Consider the following 26706-nt stretch of genomic DNA (forward strand, 5'->3'; position numbering starts at 1 on the left):
AACTTACAGTGAGATATGTGGATAACTTCAGAGTTGGAAAACACTTTGGTTTATGTTTGAATAATGCCCAGTCCACAGGGATCCCTGTTTCTGACTATTGCCCTTGGATATGACATCATTATTATTATTATTATTATTATTATTATTATTATTATTATTATTTACTATTACTATTACTATTATTACTATGATTGGAAAAGTGGTTTTCCCATTACCAGTCACCTATCTCCATTGGAGTCTATTGGGTCTGGAAAGGAAAATTACATCCAAGAATTTATTCGAGTTCACCAGGGCTAGTGGTTAAGTTTTACTGACTTCGACACATCTCGTTGGCATTTCCGCGGGCCTGTGGCCGATCATGAACCGGTACCATGCTGGCGGCAAGGAGTGATCGCAAACCAGGTCCTGAATCGCTGTCCGCTGCAACTCCAGCGAGTCAAACCTGGTGCTGCGGTAGGGGTTGCGGAGGATGCGATGTCCCTCCGGGGAGCACTCGGGAGCTGGAAAGGGTGAAAAGGGACAATGATTAAATAAGTTAATTCAAGTTAATTCAAATGGATACTGTTAATAACCGCTTAAAGGGGGGTGCAACCTCTTATGTTCGGATTCAGTTTAGGATTGGGCTAATTTTCAAGGCAAACCCTGGGAACAGTTCAAATTTGGAATTAAATATATAAAATTGGAAGCTTGGTAACATAAGTATTCTAGTTATATAGGTTTTCATTGTACCTGAATCAGAACCAGAAGCCTTAACCCTTTGAATGTGGTCTCAGTCTAGGTTTAGGGATTAACATCCAAATCCTTCCTCCTCAGAAATCAAGTAATATTTTGAGGTTCCAAGGCCTTGTGATCTTGGAATACCTTTGGTTTTTTTAACTTAGTTTACTACACGCGTGAGCATTTTAATCACGACATAAATTGAAGCTCAAGTACAAAGTGCACTTCACATATTTTTAAATACATATTTAGAATAATGAAAGCAAGAAATGCTAAAAAGAGAAAAAGAAATGGTGAAAAACCAACAGCACCATGGGTTTTTCAAAATAAGCTTGAGTTAGGCTTGCAAATATTCAAGCCACAGACCAGACTCGCCCGAGGCATGGACCAATAAAGCCAAATGCAGCAGAGCTGCTGTGCATGCATCACAAAGTTTGAATCAAAGCTGCTGCCCCTCGAAGTGTGTTTGCTCACATGCCTGCCCTGCCTATTTTCATACATCTCTTGATTTTTTTACAGAATATTCAGTGGTTTCTTATCACCTAATAAAAAGAAACCTTGCAGTGATTCTTCTAGACGTTGTTTATTTTCAAAAAGCTGATCATGTAGGAAAAAAAAGGGCCTTTTCTTGGTTATCTTAGCTGTTTTTCTATGAGGCAAAGGCCATTTTTGCTGTGTTAGCACTGCGGAGCGGGTCACAGGAGGAGACCGAGGTGGAGTCGCTCTGCTTTATGCATCGGCAACAGAAGGCTCAGCTAATTTCTTGCTGCAGTAATCTTTAATTGCTAATGACGGTGTAAGAGGCAGAGAGCACAGCGCAGGAATTGCACAACCTGGTTTCGAGAGCAAGCCTGGCAGTTAGCAAAATCACCTCTTTGCGCTGTAAATAGGGCGTATTTATGTGACACCGCTGACAGAGAATAAGACCCCTCCCCATAATATCATTTTTCAAACGTCACTTTTCAGATTATAACTCTGCTTTAATATTACGCCGCTGGCACTCTGAAACAGATTTATCATTTTTATTTTATTGACAAGATACTCAGAAGGTCAAAGTCAATCCATTTATGGTACTATTTTTAAAGATTATTTTTATTGTGCCAAAGGCAAGGCAATGGTATACAAGACAAATGGGGACAAAATGTAGCATAACAGAACCTTTATTGTAATTTTCAGGGAACTAAACTGTCAGTGATAGCGCAATTCCAATGCAAAATTCAGATGAATTAATACAATTGCCTTTTAAAATAAAAAAAATGCGTGCCCTAAGCTTTTCTTTTCTACAGGTAAGAGCCATTTTAGAGAGGGAACACTTGGAAATACCATACCTCTAATTAAATCCGGGATCCCCGTCCATGCCTCAGATGTCCTTTCTGGGGTTTTGGTCCCAGAGGTGGGGACCACATGGAGACTGTCTTTTGCCAATTCCCAACCCAAGGGAATAAGTGGCATTTCAGCACACTAACTATTTTAAGCAAATGAAGGGTTTACCCTATATTTAAAAGCCATTAAAAAATGCGGACCCTCTCTGACCCCTTCAATATCCCTCAGTGCTTCAGGAGTGTTAACGGGAGCAGGACTTTGGTTCCTGGTGCCTTTTGCTTGCCCTAAGTACCTCCTTTCTGAACAAAAGTCTAAAAACAAATGGCTCTTTGCACAGTATTGCCACAGGAGTCCTGCCAGTGCATTGTAATATAATTAATAGCATTCAGTTTCTCAATAATAATAATATCAAATACTCCCTTTAAATGTAATTAATAACCTTCTGCTCAATATGTATTAGTTATAATCCAAACACACATGTTGTGGTCTTACCAATGATTAACTACTCTGTCTAAACAATGCAAATATATTAGACACTGAAACATGGCTAATTATTTTTCATCCTTCGCATAGTTTTGTTTGCAGTAGTTTAGAAAATGCTGTTTCGCATACTAACATATGAACACCGCAGATGGGACCTGCAAAGGGCAGGGAGGGACTCGGAGGAGCACACAGGGGGGGCATGCAAGGTCGCTAAGGAGAGGGGTGGTCACCCATTAAATTTAACAGGATTTGGGACAAACACCATGTGTTGACTCCCTAAAGAGCATATATATGAAGCCCTCTCTCAGTCAGCCACCACCTCTAAAGGTGTATTTTATTCTGTATTAAATGTCAGACTGTGTTTATATACCTGTGACTGGGTTTAGCTATGCTTGCAGGCTGTCATTAAGGAGGCGGCAAGGCAAATTGATCTGCTGTCAGCTCCCGTGGACCCAGACTGACAGATTTTGTTCTCACCCTGATGCAGATCAGACCGAACAACACCGGAGTCGGCAGCGGTGTGCCGGCACAGAGCAGGAGGGAGCGCAGACAGAAGCTCGCCCAGGTTTTGCAGCAAGCCATGAGAAAAACGATCCCTCAAGAATTCAGCTTTCCATTTAAAATGGTGACGGTTACAGCCCTGTGACAGAATCATTGTAAACTTTAACATGTAAAGGCTCCAGTACAAGTTAATTACTACTGCCTTTCCTGCAGAAATAAATAAATAAATAAAGGCATCACCATAATTAGGCAATATTATGAAAATATTATGCAAAAAAACCCCAAACCACCCAGGAAGACACAGTTGAACCCTGTTGGTTGTTCACCTGAGGGATGCCTGCCTGTTCCTTATGGTGACCGTGGCTACACTCTCATCAGATGAAGCCTTCCACTTCATTTCTAATTCATGACAAAGTCAGATGCCGATATCAAGTTTGTGTACAGCGATAAAGTGCTCAGTATCACAATTGTCCACCCAGTTGTGGGGAACGATATGAGCCCGCATCCATGTCCTGTACAGAGTCGCTGTTACTCTCCGGTGTGCAGGCTAGGTTGCCTTTAAAAGGAAATATTTATTTCTTCATGTATGAGACACATTTAATTTAATCGCCCAGCTTTATTCCTATAATTGCATTAAAAGGGCGTATGAAAAAAATGCTGGCTTTTCAGAGCTGAGTACTCATCGTCGTTATGTCCATTCAGATTTCCTTCAGGAAGAAATTAAACCGTGCAGTGATGTTGCTCTCAGTCCAGAGTCTTGTTGGAATTAAATGTTGTGCGGTAGCCGATGCTTTAGTCCCCTCCAAAGAGTTTCTTCTTGAACCACTGTCACCCTCGATATCAGCAAGGAGATGTTTCTAAGACATAAGGATTTGTTTTCTTCACTAGACTTAAAGCATTTTTTTTTAAAACCCAGCAATTTTGTGGCAGCAACTTGCTGCAGAGAGACACGGAGTAGCTCCTTTTTGACACAAAAAGCAAATAACAATACCTGTTGCAGCTTCGCTGTGAAAACAGCATCTGAATAACTCCAGTGGCATGGTAAAGCAAGTCTTGTGGGGAAAATCTGCCTCTGTTGAAGCCATAAGGAATGTTGCTGTGAATGCCTGGAGGTTAAGATTCACCCAGCATTAATGTGCAGGAGGTTGTTGTGTGCAAATGAATTGAAGGGCAGCCTGTGGGCACACTGGGAAGAGGAGAGCCTCCTGCAGAAGGCAGAAGCATCCAGAAATATCCGATGGCAAATGAGCAGAAACTGAATATCTGAACTGGTATTTCATGCTGAAATATAGTTGTGGACCTGGGGTTTTGCTCTCAGCTAAAGGAAATGTCGATGTGACCATGGCTGGAGGAAGACGTGCATGTCCGTAGATCCTGGGGGCAGCAACCCAGAAGCCCATTCTTGGTGGATTGCTCAATATTGTACTGGGGAGGACAGAGGCTCCACAGGGCTATACCAGGGACCAGCCAAACAAGAGTCTGGAAAGGTGTTTTTAGTGCATTACTCTTATGTTAAATACGTAGTTAAATACTACATATTTAACACCTTAAACATCTGCTGGCTGGAGCTTGTTTCAAGCAGGTTGGTAACTGGGTGGTCTGCAAGCAGGCGAGCCACCCACCCGTGCGCTTCTTGGGCGGTAGATTTGGTGGGAAAGATGTTGCTGTGGGGACCACCAGGCACCCACAAAGGGTCTGTCCATCCTGGCTGATGCTCACGGCCATGGGAAGAAGCATCAGATGCTTTGGGGAGGGATGCCAGGAAAATTGGAGCAAGCAGGCTGAAAACTTGAAAGGAAATAATTTGCTAAACATTTGCTTTTATTTCTAAAGGCAGGTGAGCATGGGTGTGACAGAGCTCTATCTGTCGCTCTTGCTCCCAGTAAATATCACTGGCTTATGGGGAGGAAGGTTTAAGAAGCTGTGAGATTTTGTTTGTTTGCTTTGAATAGCAGCTGCAAATCAAATAATATCAATAGGTGATGGCAGCTAGAAAACCCTGAAAGAACTATAGTCCACAAGCCCGAGGTGCATGTTTGTCTTGGGCAAAGCGGTGCCAGCCACACAATATATTTAAAGGGCATTCTAAAGCTCTGAGAAATAGTTGGCAGATCACAAAATAATTTTCGTGTGGAGGGGGAATGAAAACCCAGTGACTGATCCAAGCAATACTAACCAAGAGCACCATTTGGCAATGTCCTCTAATTGTTCTGTGACCAGGAAAGAGATATTCCCAGGTGCAGATTTGTTTCTCACCATCATCCACCACATCGTGGGAACCCAGCTGGAGCCTTCCCCCAAACCCCAGTGAGCCCCGGGGCCAGGGAAACGGGGCTGCCCTCCGGCTTTCATATGGCTTTGCTCAAAGGCAGAGAGAGGGGGTGGCTAGGGAGCTTCTGAAGTATAACGCTTGAAAATATGCACAGATAGGTATATGTATGTATGTGTACATGTATATGAATGTGTGTGTGTGTATATATTTATTTTTCAACTTATGCATGGAAATACTCGTATTTTCACCATTTATATGACATACAGTAAATTTTTGAATTCCTTCCCTGGCAGATTTTAGGATTTCCACTTTCTCTTTCTTACTCTCAAATCCATAGTGGAACAAAGCATTTTCCAGAGTGTTTGAATTTATCTTCACAGGAAAATTATGAAAGATTTTAATTTGGAAAAATGAGTCCAAAATGCCTAGGCTATTAAGCCATAACTCCAAATTAGTTGCAGACAAAGGATGTGTTAGCTTTCTTCTCTTTCTGTTTTAGAGGCAGAAGGAAACCTTTTCATCACCAACCACTTCCATGCCTGGTGGCTGTATTTCACTGATGTAGCAAAGCTCAGGTGAAAGCTTTTGAAGCTTTCAGTGTGTCAGTGCCATCCACTTCCCCATATTAGAATTTACCATACGTTGAAAGAGAGTTTGGGCAGAAAAGGAAGGCAAGTATTGGGAAAGGGAAATTCTTTCCAAGCTCTTAATGGATGTGTTCAAAATAACAGCAGAAGACTCTTATTTATTTAAAAATGTCTTTTGGTGGATGCAAGTTCCAGATGAACAGTAATCAGTAATAAACAGTAAGTATTAATAGATAAGGCATTTATAGCTAAGAAACATCTGACAGTTGAACATCTGACAGCAGATGAACGTTCCTGCCTTATTTCACCAATATTTGTTAAGATTTTAATGCAATTAGTATGCATGCTGATGACAAAAATTTTATTCCCAAAAATATTCAGAGGCAAAAATTTGTTGTGAATGTGATCACTACACAAAAATGCTTGAACCATGCATGCTCCTCTGGTAGGTAAAACATATTAATTTTATAAAAAACCTTAATAGCTAATACAATGAAGATATTTTCAGATAATTCAGAAGCAGAAGGACCTCTTACTGAACTGAAATGATAAGGAAGCACATTGTATAAACACCACATACTCATAATGGCGAGGTCTTGAGCAAGTCATAATGAGTTCATAAGATGAAATTGATAAATGAACTATTGTGTAAAATGAAAGCAATTCTAGAAAATTTGACCCAGGAAGAGGCTGAGCACCCACTGAAAAGAATAAGACATTTTTCATATTATTATTTGTACTGAATAACAGACAAAATTAAGAGGAAGGAAAATCAGGCCAAGCAGGAACATGGCTTTCTAGGAGTCTGCAGCTTAACGCTTCCCCTTAGATATTACACAGTTTTGAAAATAATGGCATCTTCTTGTAACCTAGGGAACTCAGCACACAGTTAAAGATTCTTTCACATATGTCTTACAGCGCAAGCACTCTTCTTTCAAGGCAGGCTTTAGACTGTTCAACTCTAGGGATCTGCTACATTGGAAACAAAACATAGCCCACAATACATCCTCCTGCAGCGCCTGAGCGGTCCAAACACCAAAGACAGAGAGAGCAATGGGGGAATAGATCTCTTTCCTTCTTTCCTCAGTCCCATGGATGCTCTATATGATACCCTTGATATTTTTCACTTGCAGCATGTATAACTGGAACTCTTACTACAGAGTGCTCCCACCAGGCAGGATTAGTGAGTTTATTGCTTAATTCTTAGGGAATTCTTTTTTTTGTGCAAAAAAAAGGTGATAGCACGGGGCCCTGAGAGAAAGTGTAGTTGAAAAAAATCCTCCTACAATCTCAAGATGTTGTCTGCATGATGCATCTGAGTTTCATTTGCCTGGGAACAAGGTCACTTATCATCCTGGTCTTCTATGAAGTAAAACAATATATTATTGGCAAATCAAGGGCTAATGTTCAGTTCCAAAGAAAACAATTATTTATTCATGCTAACATCTCTTATCTTGGCTTGCATTTCTATTTTAAGTTGTGGTTTAGAAAGGAGGAATTGATTACATGAAAATTCTTTTCTAGTCTGTGTTTCCCCTGAATGCTTCGCAGAATAATGCACTATGTACAGCTGTGACATAGTACCATGCACTAGGTACAGAGAACGCAGATAGAGGCAGACATGCATTTTGCATGGGACCAGAAGAGGTGTCAAGAGGGACAGACAAAGTAGGTGACAACAAGGTGTCCCTGTGAGAAACGTGAGCAAAGTCTGAGGAACTTCGGGGCAATTTTATGTGGAGTTTGGAACACTGGTACAGGAGATGTGCTGAAAAGTGCTTTCTTCAGTGCTCCATAAATAGAGAATATGAAAGAACCCAGTATTTCTTCTCAGGGACAGCAATGCATGCATGACCAACTGACCTGGATGAGACAAGAAGTTTCCAGCAGAAGTGTTGTCCTTTAAAATGGTTCAGTCTCCAGGACTCCCTATCTGGCATCTCTCATCCATGTGAAAATTACAAGTAGGACGACACATGATCACATGGATAAAAGGCAATGGGCGGCTGGACAGGACAGGTGAAGTCTGCAGTTCCCGTGTTTTGCGAAATATAGCTTCTGCTATTGAATGTGCCCGTTAGAAAAAGCAATGAAGCCAAATTGTGTCGATAACTCTATTAAATTTTACCAAGTCTCATCCTTGCTAATTCTGGCTCAGCTTCAGAGCCAGGAAGGCCGAGCATATGAATATAGAAATCACCTACTATTGCTGCGTCGGAAGAGAATTAAAAACCTCATAAATTTCCTAAAGTTATCTCTAAGTTAATGATGATGCCTTTAAGGACTTCTGAGCAATCAATAAAAAGAAAATTATAATTATTGTTATTGATTGGTCTATTTTGCTCTCATCCCTCAGAATGAAAAAGTGAAACAAAATGAAAAGGTTCTTTCTTACCTCCTAATCTCAGTTGAACATACACTTGCAAATGTAGCTTTCCTAAATAGCAGTAGCAAAAATGAACTCACATGTTTTGATTTTAGAACCCACTGGGCTCTATTCAGATGGAAATTTGATTTCTGTGGTTTACCCCTTTGAGAGCTGGAGCTGTTTCCATGCCTCAACTGCGACGCAGGCTAATTACAATTTGCAAGCCACACATTTTTCCAGACTGCTCCCATGGCAAATGCTGAATTTTGGCCACATTTTCCCCCACTTCTTCAATTTCAGTCTGTATATGGATGATATAGCATTGGGAAAAGTGTCACCACTAACTAGTTTTCAGCACATCCAGGATGCAGCAGAGACTGGTGGAAAGATAAGGGGACTCCAACTGAAGGCAGCTTAGCGCTGCCAAATGCCAGATTCGTGTGTGCGTCCTGGGTGTGATTTAGTTCCTAATGTATGCAGGGTGACGAGGCAATTTTTCCTGCTATTGTTTTGCTATTATTCATCACTATTATTCATTCCATTCACTGGCACAATAGTGTTTTCGGCAGTCGCACACTCCTCACATGTTTATAACGGGCTTTTCTTTCAGGGTTTTGACATTCAGGAAGAATGGTTTGGTTTGCTCTTGCCTTTGGAGTAAGGCTTTATTAGTTATCATTCTTCAGTAATGTATATGGACACACTCCACTTCCCAACTAACACACAAACCTGGAAGGCTCTTACTACCTTCCTACCCAAATTCAGGTCTTTGACCCAGGCCTTTCACCCTCTTGTAGGCTGCTCACTCTTCGAAACTTGGAAAGAGTCGATGAAAAACGGTCTCGAGCACATAGCAGCTCCTGGTGCGGATGCAAAAACCCTTCTCATGCATTATAGCACTTTGGATGGATTTAAAAATATTAAAATAAAAGGTCATGAGCTAGAAATAGTCATCGGCCTGCCTGGCCAGAATGATAAGATAAAGCTGTGTACTCCCAACCGTGGAAGTGCGACATTAAGTCTAATAGATTTCCAGAAACCAAGCTTATCAGCAATCCTCACTGTGTGTTTCTTCAACATTCAAAAGATATGGTTTCTGTACATACAGCCATAGTTATCTTCAAAATTAAAATGCATTAGTGTCTTCCTTCTGTAGAAACAGGACGGTCACAGTTCCAGCCAGAAGTTTCCCTCGACCATGGTGATATTTCAGGGGAATATTGTACCTCTGGTTGTGGAAAATGCCACCCATTGTGTGTCTAGCACTTGAATGAGATCTGCTGATGCCTATTCATGCCATGGAAGAGCAAGGCTTTCAGTTTCTATAGGTGAAAACCTCTAGATAAATTCATTTACTACTTTTATTTAGAGCAATTTAGACCCCATTCACTGTTCTAACAGGTACAAATTTCCCTTTTTGTTTAGGGTCATCTCTCCTTTGCTTGCTCCACAGATCTCTGCTTATTTACCAGAAGTAGTAGAAGCATTCATAAAAATAGCAGGGTTTCAGGAATCTGTAAGGACTTCAGCTATAAGCTGCTTTTTGATATAAAAGAAAACCAGTTCAGCTGGTATCAGCTGAGTCTTCATTACATTTACAGCTGCTACCTGTGTAATCTTTTAGGATGTAATTACCATAATACGAAAAAACATCTCCGTAATTATATGTGCGTAAAGCAAAATGCCTTTCTCTGGCCATCCAGCTAGAGCTGCAGATACAGATATGCACGCTTACAGGGGACACAGGGGATTAGGGAGGCACAGGAATAAACACGAGACAATCGTTGCCCCATATGGTGCATATTATAGGCAGATGTGTTTTGATCAGGATCAGCCATGCAGAAGGTAAACCGACTGATTTTTTCTTGTTTACACTGAACTAACTTTGATCACAGCGTAGGTTCGTGTGTTTTAAAATTTATGCTCACTTAAAAATTACTTCAAATGTGCTGGGGAGATTTGCGTCCTCAGAAGGTCTTCTGAGCTGGGAAATGAGCTCCGTCCCTTGGTGGCTGGTCAGGATGGGGGGGGTTCCCATCCAGGGATGGGTTGGGATGGGATGGGGATTTCCCCCACCACCATTGACGTGGTGCTGGTGTTTTTTGCAGGAGGTGCAGCACTGACACTTTCTAGTTATTTAGAAAGTAAATGAAAGAAAATCAGATTACCGGATGGAGTATTCTTGATGGGAAAACTCTCTCTCTTTCTTAGACACTGATAATGCTGTATAGTTTCTTCTCACCAGATAAGATGAGTCCTAGCAACTTTTTATTTCCATGGAGCCATTTCCATGCTGAGCTTTCAATTCCACTCCTCCACCTCCTTCTTACCTGATAACAGTGAGAGTAAATTTTTAGCTTATAAAATAGAGCTATACTTTTTATCGGAAAAGATGGTTTGAAAAACCAGCATTCCTGAAGGAGGAAATAGCCAGAGTTTTGTTGTTTTTTTTTTTTTTGCCAAGGAATAATACAACCAAAAATGTTATATGTGTATCATTATCCATAGGTAAAATAAGGCGATTATAGGCAGACATGCTCTATTTCAGGTTTTCTTCCACCCTTCTGTTATCAAAAACAGACTCAGTTTTGCATTCTTACTTGGTAATTGGCTAATAACTGTAATTTTCATCTTAAGAAGATAGGCTAGAAACCACTGTTCAGAAAAGCCCTACAACATAACAATTGATCAATTCTTCATTACACTTGATGCATTCAGTTTACCACAGTCATTTCATTTGCAATTTGAGCTAAAAAAACAAACAGCAAAAATCTACTCAAGCAATTTCAGATTGGAAAGCCATAACACAAATTAGTACACAAAGAAACAGCAGGCAATCAATTTATCATTTGCTACTATATTCTTTAGCAATTTGCAGTCATTGTTGAGTTGCTTTTGAAACTTGTAAAATTTGATTATGTGAAACCTGGTGAATATCAGGCTTTGGTCATTTCTGTGTGGTGTTTTATGAGTTGTTTAGAGAACAGAGTGTACAGGTAGATCCGTCTGGCATCTGCTAATACCCTGCACAAGCACACATAGCTAAAACTCAGCATGGAAGCCCTGGCAGCTCTATTTCTGTTGTCTTCTAGTTAACCCAGTTCAAAGAACATTTAGTTCCCACTAAAGCAGGTATATGCCACTTCAAAAGACACACTGTGGACCTAACATCTCCAGAAAAGTCCATGAGTCAGCTGTGGTCCCACGTGCAAGACTGACGACTGCATCTCCTACGGTATCCACCGTGTGGGTGGAATATTACAGAAATGTAATGGTGTTTTTAACCCTGCGGTTTGAATAACGCACCTGTCAGCCCATTAATAAGAAGGGGCTTGCCTGTGATAGACAGAGAAGTGGTGGTGCCACATGCTGCTGTGCAGACCTTACACCTGTTCACGTTTATTCAGAGGTGACCTCAAGAAGGCCTTCTATTTTTTATCCTCAGCAATGTTCATCTTTCTGCATTCAGAAATGAGGATCCCATTAACCTTAGTCAGCCTTCATGTTGAACTGACTGCTATAAATATTGTTTGCAAGCAGTGGATATGCTCAGAGAGACACTGGATGTGGCCAAGCACAGTTTGCAGAATAGACCCAGCTGAAGAGCAACGAAAGGCAAATAAATAGGCGAGAGGAGGGGCAGTGATCTGGACACATACTCCGCTGGGTTCGGGCTCCACTGGCAGATTTGGAGCTGGCTGGTTTTTCCTGACTTGAAACCAGGTCTGCCATGTGCTGGGGCAATGGCCCGAGCACTTGGGTGTTCCATGGCAGACCCTCTCCCAAAGAAACTGCTCTCTTTTGTATAGTTTTGTTAAGTATATATTGTTAACTATAAACAAGAACGTGACAACTTCACCAGCTTCCAAAGCTGTTTCCCTTCCTTTTATTCTTCTTTGCACCAATGCATATTCAATTCTGTTTATAAAATGCATAATTTCATCACGAAAACCTACAGGTCTGATACCAAAATGTTCTGCTGCCTCGTGATATCCCCGTGGAGCAGAAACCAGGGAGCGGGATATTAAAACCAGTTTCTTTGCCCCGGGCTCTCCTTATTGGCTATAATGAGATGGAAAATGTCTCCTTTTCTTTTCTAGGCAAGAGAGTTTCTGACAGAAGCGCTTAGCTGTGGGAGGGGCTTTCATAAATGAGACTTCTGAAGTGCATGAGATAGATGCGAAGTCCCTAAAGGAAAAGGTGTACCCGCTGTCACTCACTCCAGTCTCACTGTGGGAATGTGGGCATCTCCCTGCTCAGCCTCTCAGTTGTTGTGGCTCCTGCCCTCCTGCCTTTCTGGTCCACATGCTGTGCAGCAAAGAAAATTGCTCTTTGTGGACTATCAAAGCCGAACTGCTTTGGATAAGTGCATTCACTTTGTTTTAGAGGTGGCCCAGGCACTTTATTCTGCACTGCAGTATGAGTAAATGTCCTTACTGGACTCTCACTCTCACCCCATATTTTTTAAGCAACCTTTACACTTAAAATCACATTTGTTGTGAACAAAGCTCAGAGATAAAGGGTGGTCAAAAATAGGATCATCGTGTCTCTCAAAGAATTTCCCTGCCTACCTGATTCTTAATTCATTTTGTTTCTTTTGAAAAATTGATGTCAAATTGCTTTTTTTGTTTTTAGGTTAGAATTTGGGTTGGTTCTTTTGGAGTCTTTTGTATTGGCTGGACTAATTCTGCAGCTGATCATGTTTGGCATGTTTTGGTCTCAGCAGTCCAAAAATCAGCTTTTCGTCAACAGAAGTATGTGGCACAAGGTTTATTGTCTCTCATTTGAAGCACATTGCATAGAGGTCTGTGTTTCTGTTTGATGAAGAGTAGAAGACCCAACGTTCAGACCTTCCAAGGTGAATTACACTGGGATCGCAGGCCCAAGATGCAGCTATTCTTCCCTTTTTCACTTCATCCCCCACCATTAACCCACCTACCTCCAACTTACCCTTTTGGCAGGAAATGCAACTCTCTATTTTACCCCACATATTCCTTTCAAATGTGGTGTGAAAGGCAAGTCAGCATCCAAATTTACTGTGAAGATCTTTGCTATAGTGATTTTTTAGCCTCTCATTCCTTCTCTGTCATGCCACTGTAAAAGTGTGGGCTAAGGACAAGTTTCATTTCATCCTTTCCATTATTCACTGAAATAAGTGTCTAGCATAAAGGAAAGCACTAAAATCTAGGTTATTTCCTTACAGAACATGTAGATTCAGCAGCATGGCTCAATATTAATAACAACTGAATGGCTAAATCCCTGCAAACTGGGATAAAAGTTTGCTCCTAGGGATCGAGCAAACACACTTAAACCATTGAATTATCTTAATTCTAAAATAGCCTTCCAGCAGTACCACAGGGCCAGGCTGCACTTTGGGTTATTTTGCTGTATCTGGAATTTTGAGGCTATTCCAGAGACAGACAGGGATAATGAAAAGCAGAGTTGGCCAAACATGTGAAGATTTGAGGTATAAAAGGATTAACAGATGCTAATGTTCTACATTTTGCTGCTGCAATAATATAAGTACAGACAGCAGCCAGAGCAAAGCAGAAGGGAAAAGATTGCATGTAGGAGGGACAGAAAGGCACAGCTGTAATACTGTGCTGTAGTAAGTTTTGAAAAAGGCAACAGATGAACAGATGTTACCGACACATGGAAAATTTAGTAAGTCGATGACTTGAAATTCACCGGTCCAGTGAGGAAAAGTGTCTTATTTTAATCTAAAATGAAACCTTTCAGTTTTTCCAGAGAAATAGGTTCTCTAAAATCACAAAGAGAGACTGATAATAATTGAAAGTCAGACTAACCTTCTCTTCAACCTGAAATTAAATATCTTTGAAACAGGAGGAATCAAGCCATTTCATTTGCAAAGATGTTGAAAAGAAATATTTCAACTTTTAGAAAAATATGCCTCTTTTTCTCTAGGCCAAATAGTTTGTCACGTTCAAAATGAAACTATGGTAGATCTTGCTGATGTAGAGAAAAGCATTGCCAATGCCATTTTAACCCAAGTTCCATTCACTCAAAACACACTCCTGAGGGCACTCATATCCTTGGGTTTGCTCCAAGGAGCACGATCTCCATGCTTTTGTTTTCCCTATCTGAACTGCCTTCATTCACTTGACCTGCTCTGTATGATGAGCCCTTATTTTTTACTCTTTTTATTCTGACTGTGGGGCAGCCAGATCCAAAACATGGGTCTCCTGCAAGACCCCCATCACATTACAAGCTGGAAGTTCCACAGCTCCTATTGCCAGGAAAGCAATGCAGGCACACAGCACAAACATATAGAAGAATGAAGTGTGTCTTGGCGTGGCACTTATCCCAGCCCTGATTACCCAGTGTAAAGAGCACAGAGGCATTTTGGCACGAACAGTGCTGAAGAGAGGGTCAGCCTACTGCTTTTCATGATAATCCTTCTTATCTCTAAACTATTGCTACAGCATCTGTATGGGAACATGAGGCAGGGAGACCACTTTGGTCTCTTGACGGTCCTTCTATAATAGATGTATTTCCCTGTCCTTTACCTCAAGCAAGGACGTCTAATTCTGATTTATCTCCCATAGTGATCAGCCACATAAATGAATGACTCCTCTAGCTATGCATCCAAACCACTCTGGATTCATGACACCTACAATATTTTTACATATTTCTTCAACAGCAAGGCACAGTCCTCATCTTCATCTGTTCTGAGAGACAACTTCCCTTCCTAAATTTTGCATCCTTTTAGGTCACATTTCTTCTTAACCATGGTGTAAATTTGTTCATGTTGCCAGCAAGTCCGATCTGCCATTAGGGTCTCAATCACTGATATTCATAATGCACCGTAGGTCTGACTGGAAGGGGTCATCTGAGCCAGTTTATTTCTGTGTTTCTCTCAAACTCATTTCTGGATATTTGTTACTTATTCATTATGACTTCTTGTCTACAAAGAGTACATCAAAGCTGAATCTCTCTTTAATCAGGGACCAAAACCATTATCACTCTGATCATAGGACTGCAGCTTTCATATTTTCTTAGACCTATTCTTGGAATGTGTCCCATCATTTAAAATCCTCTTCTAAGGTAGAAAAAATGACCTTTTCTCTTTCAAGGCAAATCTTTTCTTAGGATCATCCATGGACTTCATAAGTATGTGCCAAGAATGACATAGATTTTTATACAGGTTGAATCTTATTTGCAATAATAATTTGCAGTACTTTTCCATAGCCAAAATCCTTTCAAAGATTTCTTTCAGCAGTAGGTTATTTTGGCTGTGATTTCATGAGAAATGGCAGTCCATCTCTTTGCAAAAGGCTCTGCAAATAGTCATTAAGCTAAGTCTTCTTTCCCATGAGAAGAGGATGTAAAGAACTGACATGTGATCGTATTTGTGTGTGCATGTGGTATACGTGGAGACAGTGGAAGAGTCTGCTTTCCAGCCTTATTAGATAGGTATATATGTATAATAGATAAAATAAGAGTTGATTTTTTTTTTCTGCCAGACCGAGTAGGAGTTGGAGCTGTTAACAAACAATGTTAAGATTAAACAGAATAAACAAAACAATTAATCATTTCTTCTGGCCCAAGTAAAATGAGGACAGCTGAGTTAGCCCTTCTTACACCAACAGTGGAAAAAAAATTCCTGTCTATGAGACAAAACCTTACTAGAAGGAGAAAGGGAGAAATGCACTGGGGAAAACAAACTGTCTGTCCCTGTGGTCCTGAGGTCTTGCCTGGGGCAGGAGCAAGGAACTACGGGACACTTGGGCATTATGATAGAAGGTCAAAGCAAACAGGGCAGGAAAGGACCGGGGAAGGTCATGTAATCCACCCGCATCCAACAACATACACCACGGATTATACACAATCCCATTTTCCACACGTGGGATAACGTTTGTGAACTTCAGAGACGTTACCGTTGCTTGGTCTGTGCTCTTAGCAGAGTGTATTGGTTTGAAGTAGAACTTATCTTTCCGAGCAGCTCCCAGAAATTCCCTAAAAACTTTGCAAATTCTTGCATATCCCTTGCTGCCCCAAGGCAATATCTGCAGGGTCCCTCTGAGGAGAGGGCTCTGAGCAGTCCCCTGTTGCTCAACAACAAGGTGGGGGGGGGGGGCCTTGCTCACACCCTTGTCTATTTAGGGCTTGGCATGGATTTCACATGCTTGTTTTACTCTCTGTCTGCTAACAACTTGCCCCTGAGTATTTGGAATCAATATCAAGTGAATAGAGTGAGATACCATATGTTAATTCCAGTATGCTTTTTGGCTGATAAAAGTGAAAGTATAAGCTCTTTGTGAGATTATTGCATGTAAATGGGTTAAGGCAATTGCATGGATAAGCTAGAAAAGCAGTAGCTTTACCCATTAAGATTTTATCTAAATAATCCAAATGTCATGAAGGAGGAAAAAAAAAATAAGTAGAAGGTTGGGTAGCAAGATCAAACTACCTAAAAATCGGATCTCTGGTCATGCAGAGATTTTGAATGTTAAACTTTTTAGTATGTCTAAGAGATGCTTAGCATTTGGTGGTGCATCAGAACTGTTACTTACTCTCTTGCCTGGGTGGATGTATATATTTTGTCACTGCACATATTTCTCAGGCAAACAAATATAAGTGGCAAGGGAAAGGATGTTGTTCCTTGATGCAGTTGTTCTCTTGACACTTTGTACTATGAAATACACTCCAAATTTCCCAATAGAAAGAGAGTGAAATTATGAAGAATAAGATTGACTGAAATGGATGACAGTGTTTAAAAAATGTTAGCTAGTATTGATGTTTTGGAGAAAAAAACCACTCTGAGAATACTGCCCCGAGGAGTTGATTGATATGGCTGCCATGGGGGCCTGTGTCATGCCGGATAAGTCACTCCAGCCATGTCAGAGGTGATCATTACTTTTATGCTCCTCGTTTTCTGGGTGCCTGACTGACGACCCTGATATGCAGAAATATGAGGCACTTAAAGCTTAGCTGCTACTGAAATCTCAATGTCGGAGCTGGCTGCGAGCTTGCTGATGAAAAATTTTTCTGTTGGAAAATGTTGACTTGCCACAGCTGAGATTTTCACAGAAGTGTGTTTTTCCATTGATGTTGTCATTGTGTGATTTTTAGTACGGAGTTGCTGGAGGAAATAAAGAAGAAAAGAAAAGGGAGGAAGCTCCACACTTTGGAATAATCAAAGCACATGAGAAATGGCAAAACGAGAAGCTTGGGCTCTGTTCTGGGTCTGCCTGAGCAAAACTTCCCAAATTAATGCCGTTATCTCCTGGGCCGACAGCTATTAGGTGATTGGTGACTGGGGAGAGGGGAAAGAGAAAAGGATCTATCTCCCTTTCCCTCGCTTTCTAAGTGCTTTTACTAAATATTTCAAAGGGAGTTTATTTGAAACAGTGTGAAAGAGTGAAAAGTCTCTGTACTTTTCATGGAAGGGGAGAGCATCTCCGTGCCTGGCTCTCGTTTGGGCAGCTCTGGGTTCAGAGATCAGACACCTCAGCGGATGGGACACTTTTAGTTCCATTTCCTGTCTTTGAAACCAGTAATTTGTTGGCCTGGAGATGCTGGTGAATTCAGGCTACATCACACCTCTCACTTGCCTTTTACTCGGTAGACCAGTAACTCCGTCAGAGAAGGAAATCAGCTCATATGGTTTAATTTGTTCTTAATAATCCAGGCCACCTTTTCCCATCACCTTATTTTTCCCTTTTTCTGAGCCGGGATTTAATATTGCTAAGCCGTCCACCTGTGAGGTTTGCCTATCCCCTTCTCTGCTCCAGGTGAAGGGAGTTCTGTGGACACAGATCTCCCCAGATGAGGTGTTCCACCACTTAGTGTCCAGTCTTCGCCTGTGCCGAGGTCAGACCGGTCTCCCTCTGCCATCTGTGGCTAGGGGGAATAACCAACTGCTGCCTTCTCTACTCCCCATGTTAGAAGACTGAACACAACCCCTTTCAGTGCTCTCTTCTCTAAGATAAGCCTATTTCTTTTAACTTTCCTTGCAGGTCACATTTCCAGGCCCCTCGTTAGCTTTGCTGCTCCCTTTTTGAACTGCCTCTAATTTGTCCAGCTTTATTTAAGTATGATGATCAAAATTAAACATAGTGCTCCAGCTGTGGCCTCTCAAGTCCAAGTGCACAGGTCTAATGAGTTGCTGTGCTTTATGTGAACACTACCCTCAGTAACGAATTTTATTCTTGTTAATTTTTCCTAACAACTCTGCAAGTTGTAAGTTATTAGGAACCTGGGTTGAAGGTCTGTCTGGTTTGTAGGTTCTCATCATCCTTTTTTCTCTTTTTGATATTAAGTACTCAATTTGTGCTTCTGTCTATGTCCTTCTTTGGATCTCAGAGGTTCTCTGTAAGTTTTTGTAGATAATTTTTAATGATTCAAATAATGATTTGTCTATTACTCAAGGTGGATTCAGGAGTTACTGACAACCTGGATATACTCGTTTTTAGCTGCCTCTCTTCTTTTTGTGCCTTGTGTTCCTTATTACCGTCTGGAAATTAGCTGTGCTAAATATCAGATTGTAATTAAAATTCTCGGAGAAGACTGAAGCAACAAAGGCTTCGAACACATCTGTATTCCCTATGTCATTTTACCTGTTCTCCTTCCCTGTTAATGGACCCGCGCTACTTTCCTTTGCCTTGATAACATTAATAATATTTGCCCTTCACCCCACAAAGGCTGTGAAAGTAAATTAATGACTGCGCATTAAGCACCCAGTTACTATAATAAAAAAGGAAAAAGCCTATCAGCAAATGAATGGCGCTTCCAAGATGGCTTTTGCTACTTTGTGGCATACACGCATTAAACCCACATGCCCACAAATAAGAATGACATGAAATACCGGCTCCCTGCTCGGTAATGGAGTGCCTGGGCACTGAAGGAAGTGCCAGTCCTTGGGAAAATCAGTGCACGGTCATGCCACAGTGATTGGGTTAGAATTTGCAAGCACAAGGAGCAAATTAAGGCTTCACAATCAACCTTATCTGTGGGGATTCCTGGTTTGTGAGCACTTCCCATCACAACCTTGTGTGTCAATAGATGGAAGGTGAAATATTTGCCCTGCCCCAAGTGCTGGGTAGCGTCCTGTCAGCTTCTTCAAGGTACTGAGTGCTTCCTTGCCTTGGAAAACGTTAGATCTTTTACTTCTGCCTGGGATTATAACCAGCACCCTGTTACTGTTCTTTGGTTTTGTGGTTCCTTATCCATAGATAGAGAGAATAATATGCTCTTAGTGATTACATAAATTTATAGGCATTTCTAGCACCCCCTTCTGTAGTGTCTGGTGACTGCATGACTGTACCAGGCAGCCTTGCTGTCCTCTGGAAACATTTGGAGATGGTAACTGTGACTTGCACAACTCCTTGTGAGTGTATGCAATGATGTAAATTGCCAATGGAAATTATTCTGAAGTGAACTCGGGCCTCAAGCTGAAACCGCTCCACAAAAAACTGAAATAGTACCATGAAGATGACTAGCAAAAGTGATCTTTGCAAGCTTTCTGTTCCCCCAGCATATTTGCTTGAGATTACTGTGGACCAAATGACGATCTGACATGATGTGACCCACAGCAGCCTCTGCACCAAACTGCAGAAGTTTCTAATGACTTTTTATGGATCATTTCTTCCTTGGAGAGCACTATGATGCTGATACCTTGGTTGCCCTATGGCCCGTATGACCAGCTGTTTTGTGACTTGTATCCAGCACCGTTCTACCCAGAGGGAACAATTTAAAGGAGACTGTGTTGTCTTTGTAGCAGCCAAGATTTCTTGCAATAATGATACTCTTACCTGGTGGTTTGTAGCAAAATTAAGACCTTATTTTCTGCTGAAGAGGTGTGAACAATCACCAGAGTGGGTCCAGAGCTGACCCCGGTTTTCTCCCAGATACTCTTTTTTTTCTCCTGTTGTCCAATCTGCCTGCTGGGGATTTTACTTGCAGACTGTCATCTGACCTCTCTGCCCATGACTGTAAAATTAATTAAACATGCCTCTCTCCGTGCACGCTCGCTAAACAGACTGTCCAATGCAGTACTAGTTAGTACAGCATTTGCATCAATATTAACAGGAAATATCTAAATACAGGGCATGGAAATTCTGCACTCTGCCTGCTATACAACTCAGCTCATTGTACATCCTCTCCTTGTCCTCTATGTGTAGCCTTTTGTCTCCCGTGTCCTTTCGACTTAATTTTAGTTTGCCCTCTACTTTCACCTCCATTACTGTGTTATACATGGGCAGTTGACTATGTGACTTAATCATATCAGCCTCCTCCTGCTGTTTTCCTTCAATCATCTCCAACCTTTCTCCACTGAGCTGACAAAGATACTTTCTCCTGCGCCATGGAAAACATGATCTAAAACAATATGATAGTGCTAGAGTTCTGCATGCATAATTTCAGTAACGTCCCGTGTAACCAGTCACCTGGCTGGTTTTTTTTAATGAAATCACCCTCGTTATCAGCCTGTTTTCATTCAGTTCTCACAAAAGGATTGCTCACAGCGTGAGTCATGCCAGACATTTCAGTATCTCTGCCAGGAAGACAGTAAAGATAATAAAAAAGGGTGCATGCAAGCAACTCTTTGGAAATACAGCATTTAAGAGCAGGGATGTTGCTCATAGCTTTCAGTCATTTTCCAGAACATTAAGAAAAAAAGCAACCAACCCCCCAAACTAACATTTTGTTCATTAATACTTTTGTATTGCTCCCTACTGTGTTTACTTGCATCTGTTATGTAAGTCTAAGGCTTCCAACTTTATTTTCCATTTTAAGGCCTTCTGCTTTCAGAACTTTCTTCTTGTAAGGGACAGCTCAGCAAGGCAAGCAAAGTCACTCATCTAATCATGTAAGGCTGGGGACGCGCCCGATGCCACGGCTCCAGCGAGGTAGTGCAGCAGGGTGCTGAGACATGTGCCCTCCTGCTCCCACCCTTAGGTACAAGGGCGAGCACTGGTACCTCTGGCAGGAGAGATGCTTCCTGGTCTCAGTCCCCTCCCATCCCAATAAGAAAGGGGTCACTACCCCATGCACACAAGTGTACGCTGAGGTCATCTGTTGGGTTTTGCCTACATGTTTCTCTCCTGAAAAGAACACTTTTTTTGCAAAGTCAATTGGCAATATCTACATCATTATGAAGCTTTCCTGGCACTGCATCTGCTGATTGATGGCCGTGAAAATGCAGCATATTTCATTTTCTTTTTCTAGACGTGAAGCCAGCTGCTAATGGTTTTCACAGGGTGAAGCTGGCAGCTGCAGGATCAGGTCTCAAGGCTCTAAAATGTACATTTGCAGGAGAGCCACCTGGGCTTTTGGCTGTTTCATTACTGGTCATTACTGCTCATAAGAAGTGAACTAAGCAAAAGGGGTGCTGAGCCCAGCTGTAAATTCTGGGGTGTGATTTGGGAAACCACAGTCATTAGCATCAGATGGAAGTGATCTCAATGATCTTGAAATCTTCCTGTATACAATTAAAACTTCCGTCGCCTGTTTTCAAAACTATATTAAGTCCCGTGGTCTAAGAGTTGATGTTTGTTTTGGTTTATTCAAATGCCTCTTCAAGCCAAATACAGAAACTAACACATGAGTATTACCCTCCTCATGTTAATGGTGAATGCTTGCTGAAGACTGAATGCCAGTGTGTCATTAGTCTGAGGGAGAGCGAGACCGTGGCTCTCTGCAGACACCAGGCAGCAATAAGTAATGTCCTCCTACAGGTCTTGGATAAAACCGGCATCTTGTTCCTTTCACTCCAGGAAAAGGCCATTTGATTCCAACAGGTCTATATTTTGCCTGGCTTTCCTGTATTTCATGCACAGCAAGGTGTAGGGGGCTGCGGCGGCCACTGAGGCCATCTGGGCTATGGGATTGCTGTCCTGCTTCTTCAAGCCCCACGCAGTACCTTCTGTTTTTAGAAAAGCCCTCTGTGACTATGAAGAATGAGATAGGATTGGTCCCTTCTAGACGAGTAAATGGCATCTTCTTCTGGGAGGTGGAGGCAGGAAAAACACATGGGCTTTGGTGGTGCTGCGTGTTACTCACGAGGCTGACTTTTAACAAACCAGGCTGGATGCCTTGTCTTTCCTAGAGAAAGATAGACTCGCCAGGATGCCCGGGAAAAAAGAAGGCAGAGCTCTGAAGAGATTCACCATCAGTTTTGTAAGCTGCTGACATGCGGGAAGCAGGCTGATCTGTATTTGCATTTACATTTTTTGGAGTGTTTCACAATGACTTAAGTGGGAAAGAGCAAGGTAGAAATGATCGGTTGTGTGGGAATTCCTGAGAGCAGCAAGAGAATTTCATAATCACACAAAATCATGCAAGCACAAATTTTGCATTGTCGGCCACTCTGTCCTCACAGAAAATTGACCTTGACACACACTTGAGCAATTTTTAACAGGAGAAATAGGTTCCATAAGCAGAAATACTGTAAATCAGAACCTTCCTTCCAGGAATGAAAGTCCTGTTTGCTTGATTTCTAATCTATATGATCAACCAAAAAGCATTCATAATTGCTAAGCGGCTGAAAAGTGGCCCTAGAGTGTACATCGCTTTCTTCTGGGAGGCTCTGCGGGTCGAATTCTCTCTCATCAGCGTGTGCCACAGAGGCTTTAGATAAGGAACCAGTGAAGAATAGCTGAACAGTGAAAGCTATTATCTCAAAAGACTGATATTTACTGGATTCTTGCTTTTTACCTTTCTAGCTGAGTCACAGAATTTCCTTTGTTGCTGCACATTCGTTTTCCTCCTTTCTCTAAAAAATACCATTGAATTGAGTATGCACACATCTTATATACTGTTATCTCGAATTATCTCCAAACCCCCTTTTAAGTCCTGTTCACATACAAATGAGGCTTGAATACTTCCTGGGCAGTGCAGTACATTAGCAAGCCTGAGAATTAACAATAGAATTGGGTCAATAAAAGAAGGATATACCATCTGATCACAAGGTGACTGCTTCCACTGTAATGTGAAAAGCTACTTTCCGTCCTGAAAATACAGTAGAGCAACAGTTAAATTAATGCCACTGCATAGACCTCATTTGGATCCCTGTGTACATGTTCAGATTTGTGCAAGCAGAGGGAATGGCTATTAGGATAATCAGGGGAATGAAGAGCTTGCTTTGTAAGTAGAGATTAAAATTAATTTGCTTAGCCTAGCAAAAGGGAGACTGAGGATGCATTTCATATTGCTGATACGTACATAGCGGGGAAGGGAACACGTAGGCTAAGGGAGAACGTTGTGAGAATGTCCATCCGCTTTAGGAGCAACATCTATGAAAATATTTGGGGGTGGAAAAAAGCAAATTTTTACCTACTGAAAGGTAAAGATCCAGGTGACTTGAGAAAAATATATTTCTACAATGGATTTGATGGCTGCCTCTATAGCAAGGGACTTGGACTGAGCAAGAGCAATGACATGGTTTGTACAGGAGGGGCTTTTATAATGTAACCGAAGGAACTCTGCATGGTGGCATCTGCTAAATCCTCTTTCCACTGTATTTTCTCAGAACCTGGGGGTGACCAAACCAAGTCCTCCTCTGTGTGGCCTGCAAAAAGCCAAGGATAGCTCCAACCATGCTGGCTGGACTGGCAGCTCTAGCAGACCATCCCCTTTCTCTTGTGGATGTAACACCTGAAAAACCTTCTGGAGACTGAAAATGAGTATGATGCTTAGAACCTCCCCCACAGGTTACTTGTGTGTATTTGATGGAGGGAAAATACCTGCATATTACTGCAGCTACTGAAGCAGCAAAGCTGGAAGGTTCTGGTTCAGAAGATCAGAGAGCTCTGAAAGTTTTGAAATGTAATTCTTGCCCTCAACCACTGTAGATTTAATTTAATGCCTACAGGGCACATTACTGTTTATCATATTTCACTTTTTGATGAGAAAAAATTTGAAAACTATTATCTATTTTGTTATTTTACCATCAATTATTGTTGGGGGAGGGTTTATAAATTCACCATCTTAGCATAAATACCCTGGAATATAAAAATGTCTGATTTGTAGACTCTTACTATGAATAAATTAAGCTGGATTTATGAGACTTACGGTCTGTTCTTCCTCTGTTCTTTGGAGGGCTTTGTGAATGTACAACGAGAGCTCTTATTTCTTATTATGGAGTTTTATTGCCACCGTGTAACTGGGTTAATATAAGAAGTATAAATAGGGATATGCATTTGCCTGTGAGATGTTTTAATATGGAGAAGAGCATTTGAAGTTCAAAAAAATATGAACTGAAGTACAGACTGTATATCTTACTCTGCAAATAGGAGGAGAAACCATTTCAAGTGCTGAAGAAAGAATGGAGTATGTGGGGATTGTCCCCTGGGAAAGGTAAAAAAGTAATCGGATTTTTTTTAAGCCATCTTGGTCTACTCTGCAACTACATTTTAGCAAACATCCTAAAATGCTGCAGTTGCTTCCTTTCACCTGCCGGTCTCCCGCACAAATTTTCATACAGTGAAAGAAAGGGCACAGAAAGCAAGAGAAGCTGGAAAGGTCTAACAGCCAGGATGTTTTGCCTCCTAATAGAACCTCTTCTTTTTGGCCTATAGGAACTTGGCTGATGTCAGTTCATGCAGACTGAGACCCAGACAATAACCGCATCCTACTATTAGAAGAAAAAGAAATTGAGACACACGAAGTACTGTTTTTAGTTAAGAATACAAGGTAAATCCTGTGCCTCTCTCTCCTGTGCATGAACAAAAAAAAATCCTCGTTCGTCCCTGTGCCATCTTCTCATCCTCTACATACTCCAATGGTATTTTAATAGCATTAAGTCCACATGGATACAGGCGATGTCCATGCACACAAATGAAGGGAACACAGAAGGCTGCTGCCAGCAGGTGAGGATGGAGCCAGCACAGCTGTGCCTAAAGAGATAGCAGCTGGAATGGACTGAGGTGGCCACCAAAAGGGACACAGCTGGAAAACCAAAAAAGAGGTTTTAAAGGAGGCTCGCATAAACTAGCTTAACTGAGAGAAACAGGCATTTGGTCTGGAGAGGCAAGATTGCCTTGCAGGCTGCAGGAGTCCTCGCCAGGGGGTGACCCTGGGGAAGGAACAGTAATGGGAGATGGAAAGGAGAAAGGGGAGTTTGTCCTTCATACAGGTCGAGGGAAAAACCTTTCTAGCGGCTCTGCAGCCCTTGGGCTGATGCACTAAAAAGCCATGAGGAAGGGCTTTGGCACAATAGAAATTTCTTGGTTTTCCAGCAGAAAGGACTGCTGGAAACCAGCACGAGGCTGCTGCTTCTACCAGAGGGCGACTGTTGTTCCATCCTCCTGGGCACATTTCCTTCTGCTGCTGACAACAGGATTTGCTGTGGTTTTCTGTAGGAACGGGACGGGGACAAGTTCACAGGCAGGCTGACTATAAAGCTCAATATTTTGGAGTAGGGGTTCATTGCTCTTTGCATGTTGCTGTAGACGATAACTTTTTATTCTCTTTTTCAGAGTTAACAGATCCATTTTCCTTTGGCCCTAAATATGAGAGTGCAACTGGTATTCTAAATACAATGGGCATTTTATTTAGAAGGTTAAAAAATCACACTAGTCTAGAAGAAAACTGTGATCTCCCATTGTTCATCACTGCTGTAGCCATCTTTGCTGCTCTGTGGCGTCAGACGGAGAGCTGGTGGGTTATTGCTGTATTGTGTTTCACCGTGAAATCCAGTCAGATTAATGACTTTGGGGTCACTTGAGATTTGCATAATTTATATCGATGACTTGCTGTTTAAAGTGTTTTACAAAATCAGGAAATAAATTGTAGGTTTTATAAAAATATCATAATTAAAAATTGACTTGTACTAACTGTTGGCTTCAGGAACGTGCATGAAGTTCAAGTATGATGGATTGTTTTGCTCAATGAAAACTATAAAAAAACAGGAGAGACTTATGATGATAAAAAGCATTTTTTTAGGTGGTTACATTATCAATCTTTATATTGAACCAAATGCTGCTTGCATTTCTTCTGTGCATATTTTATTGACTTCATTGTGACCAATTGTGGAAGGAGAGCACTATTTGTATTATATTGAAGAAATATTACCACATTCAAAATCAAAACGTGTTCTTGAACCAAGTATAAAACTTCAGAAGCCAGAAATCAAACACTTGTTTTAGTTATGGCTTTAATATGACTTAATCACTCCAGAATTTAGCAAGCTGTGATAAATCTTTCTGCTATAAAAACAGAAGGGAAATTTTCTTGCTTTTCCTCACATTGGCAATCAAAATATTCAGATGGTGAATGTTATTTTTTCAATAGTTTGATTTGGGAGAAACAATGAAAAAATATGCAACAGGAATCTATGACATGTAAAGTTGGTCTCAATGTTTTTTTTTAATGAAACTGGGTTGGAGGGAAGCCGTTATGATGCCAAACTTTGCCTCTGTATTACTGGTCTATCCCCAGTGAAAATCAATGGAGTTGGACAGGACCAACAGCCTTGAATTTAACACGGTATTACA

At 41.3% G+C, this 26706-nt stretch overlaps 1 protein-coding gene across 1 annotated transcript in view; it reads right to left on the reverse strand.

Moving 5' to 3' along the window:
• Positions 1-26706, reverse strand: part of LOC104129525 (von Willebrand factor D and EGF domain-containing protein) — a 349890-nt gene that overhangs the window by 310383 nt on the left and 12801 nt on the right. Inside the window, exon 2 of the mRNA XM_035897887.1 lies at positions 316-500. Within this exon, the coding sequence (XP_035753780.1) occupies positions 316-500 (185 nt within the window). The remainder of the gene's footprint in view (positions 1-315; positions 501-26706) is intronic.

This window comes from Egretta garzetta, unplaced genomic scaffold, assembly GCF_000687185.1.
Source record: "Egretta garzetta isolate BGI_Z169 unplaced genomic scaffold, ASM68718v1 scaffold197, whole genome shotgun sequence".
Lineage (NCBI taxonomy): Eukaryota > Metazoa > Chordata > Aves > Pelecaniformes > Ardeidae > Egretta > Egretta garzetta.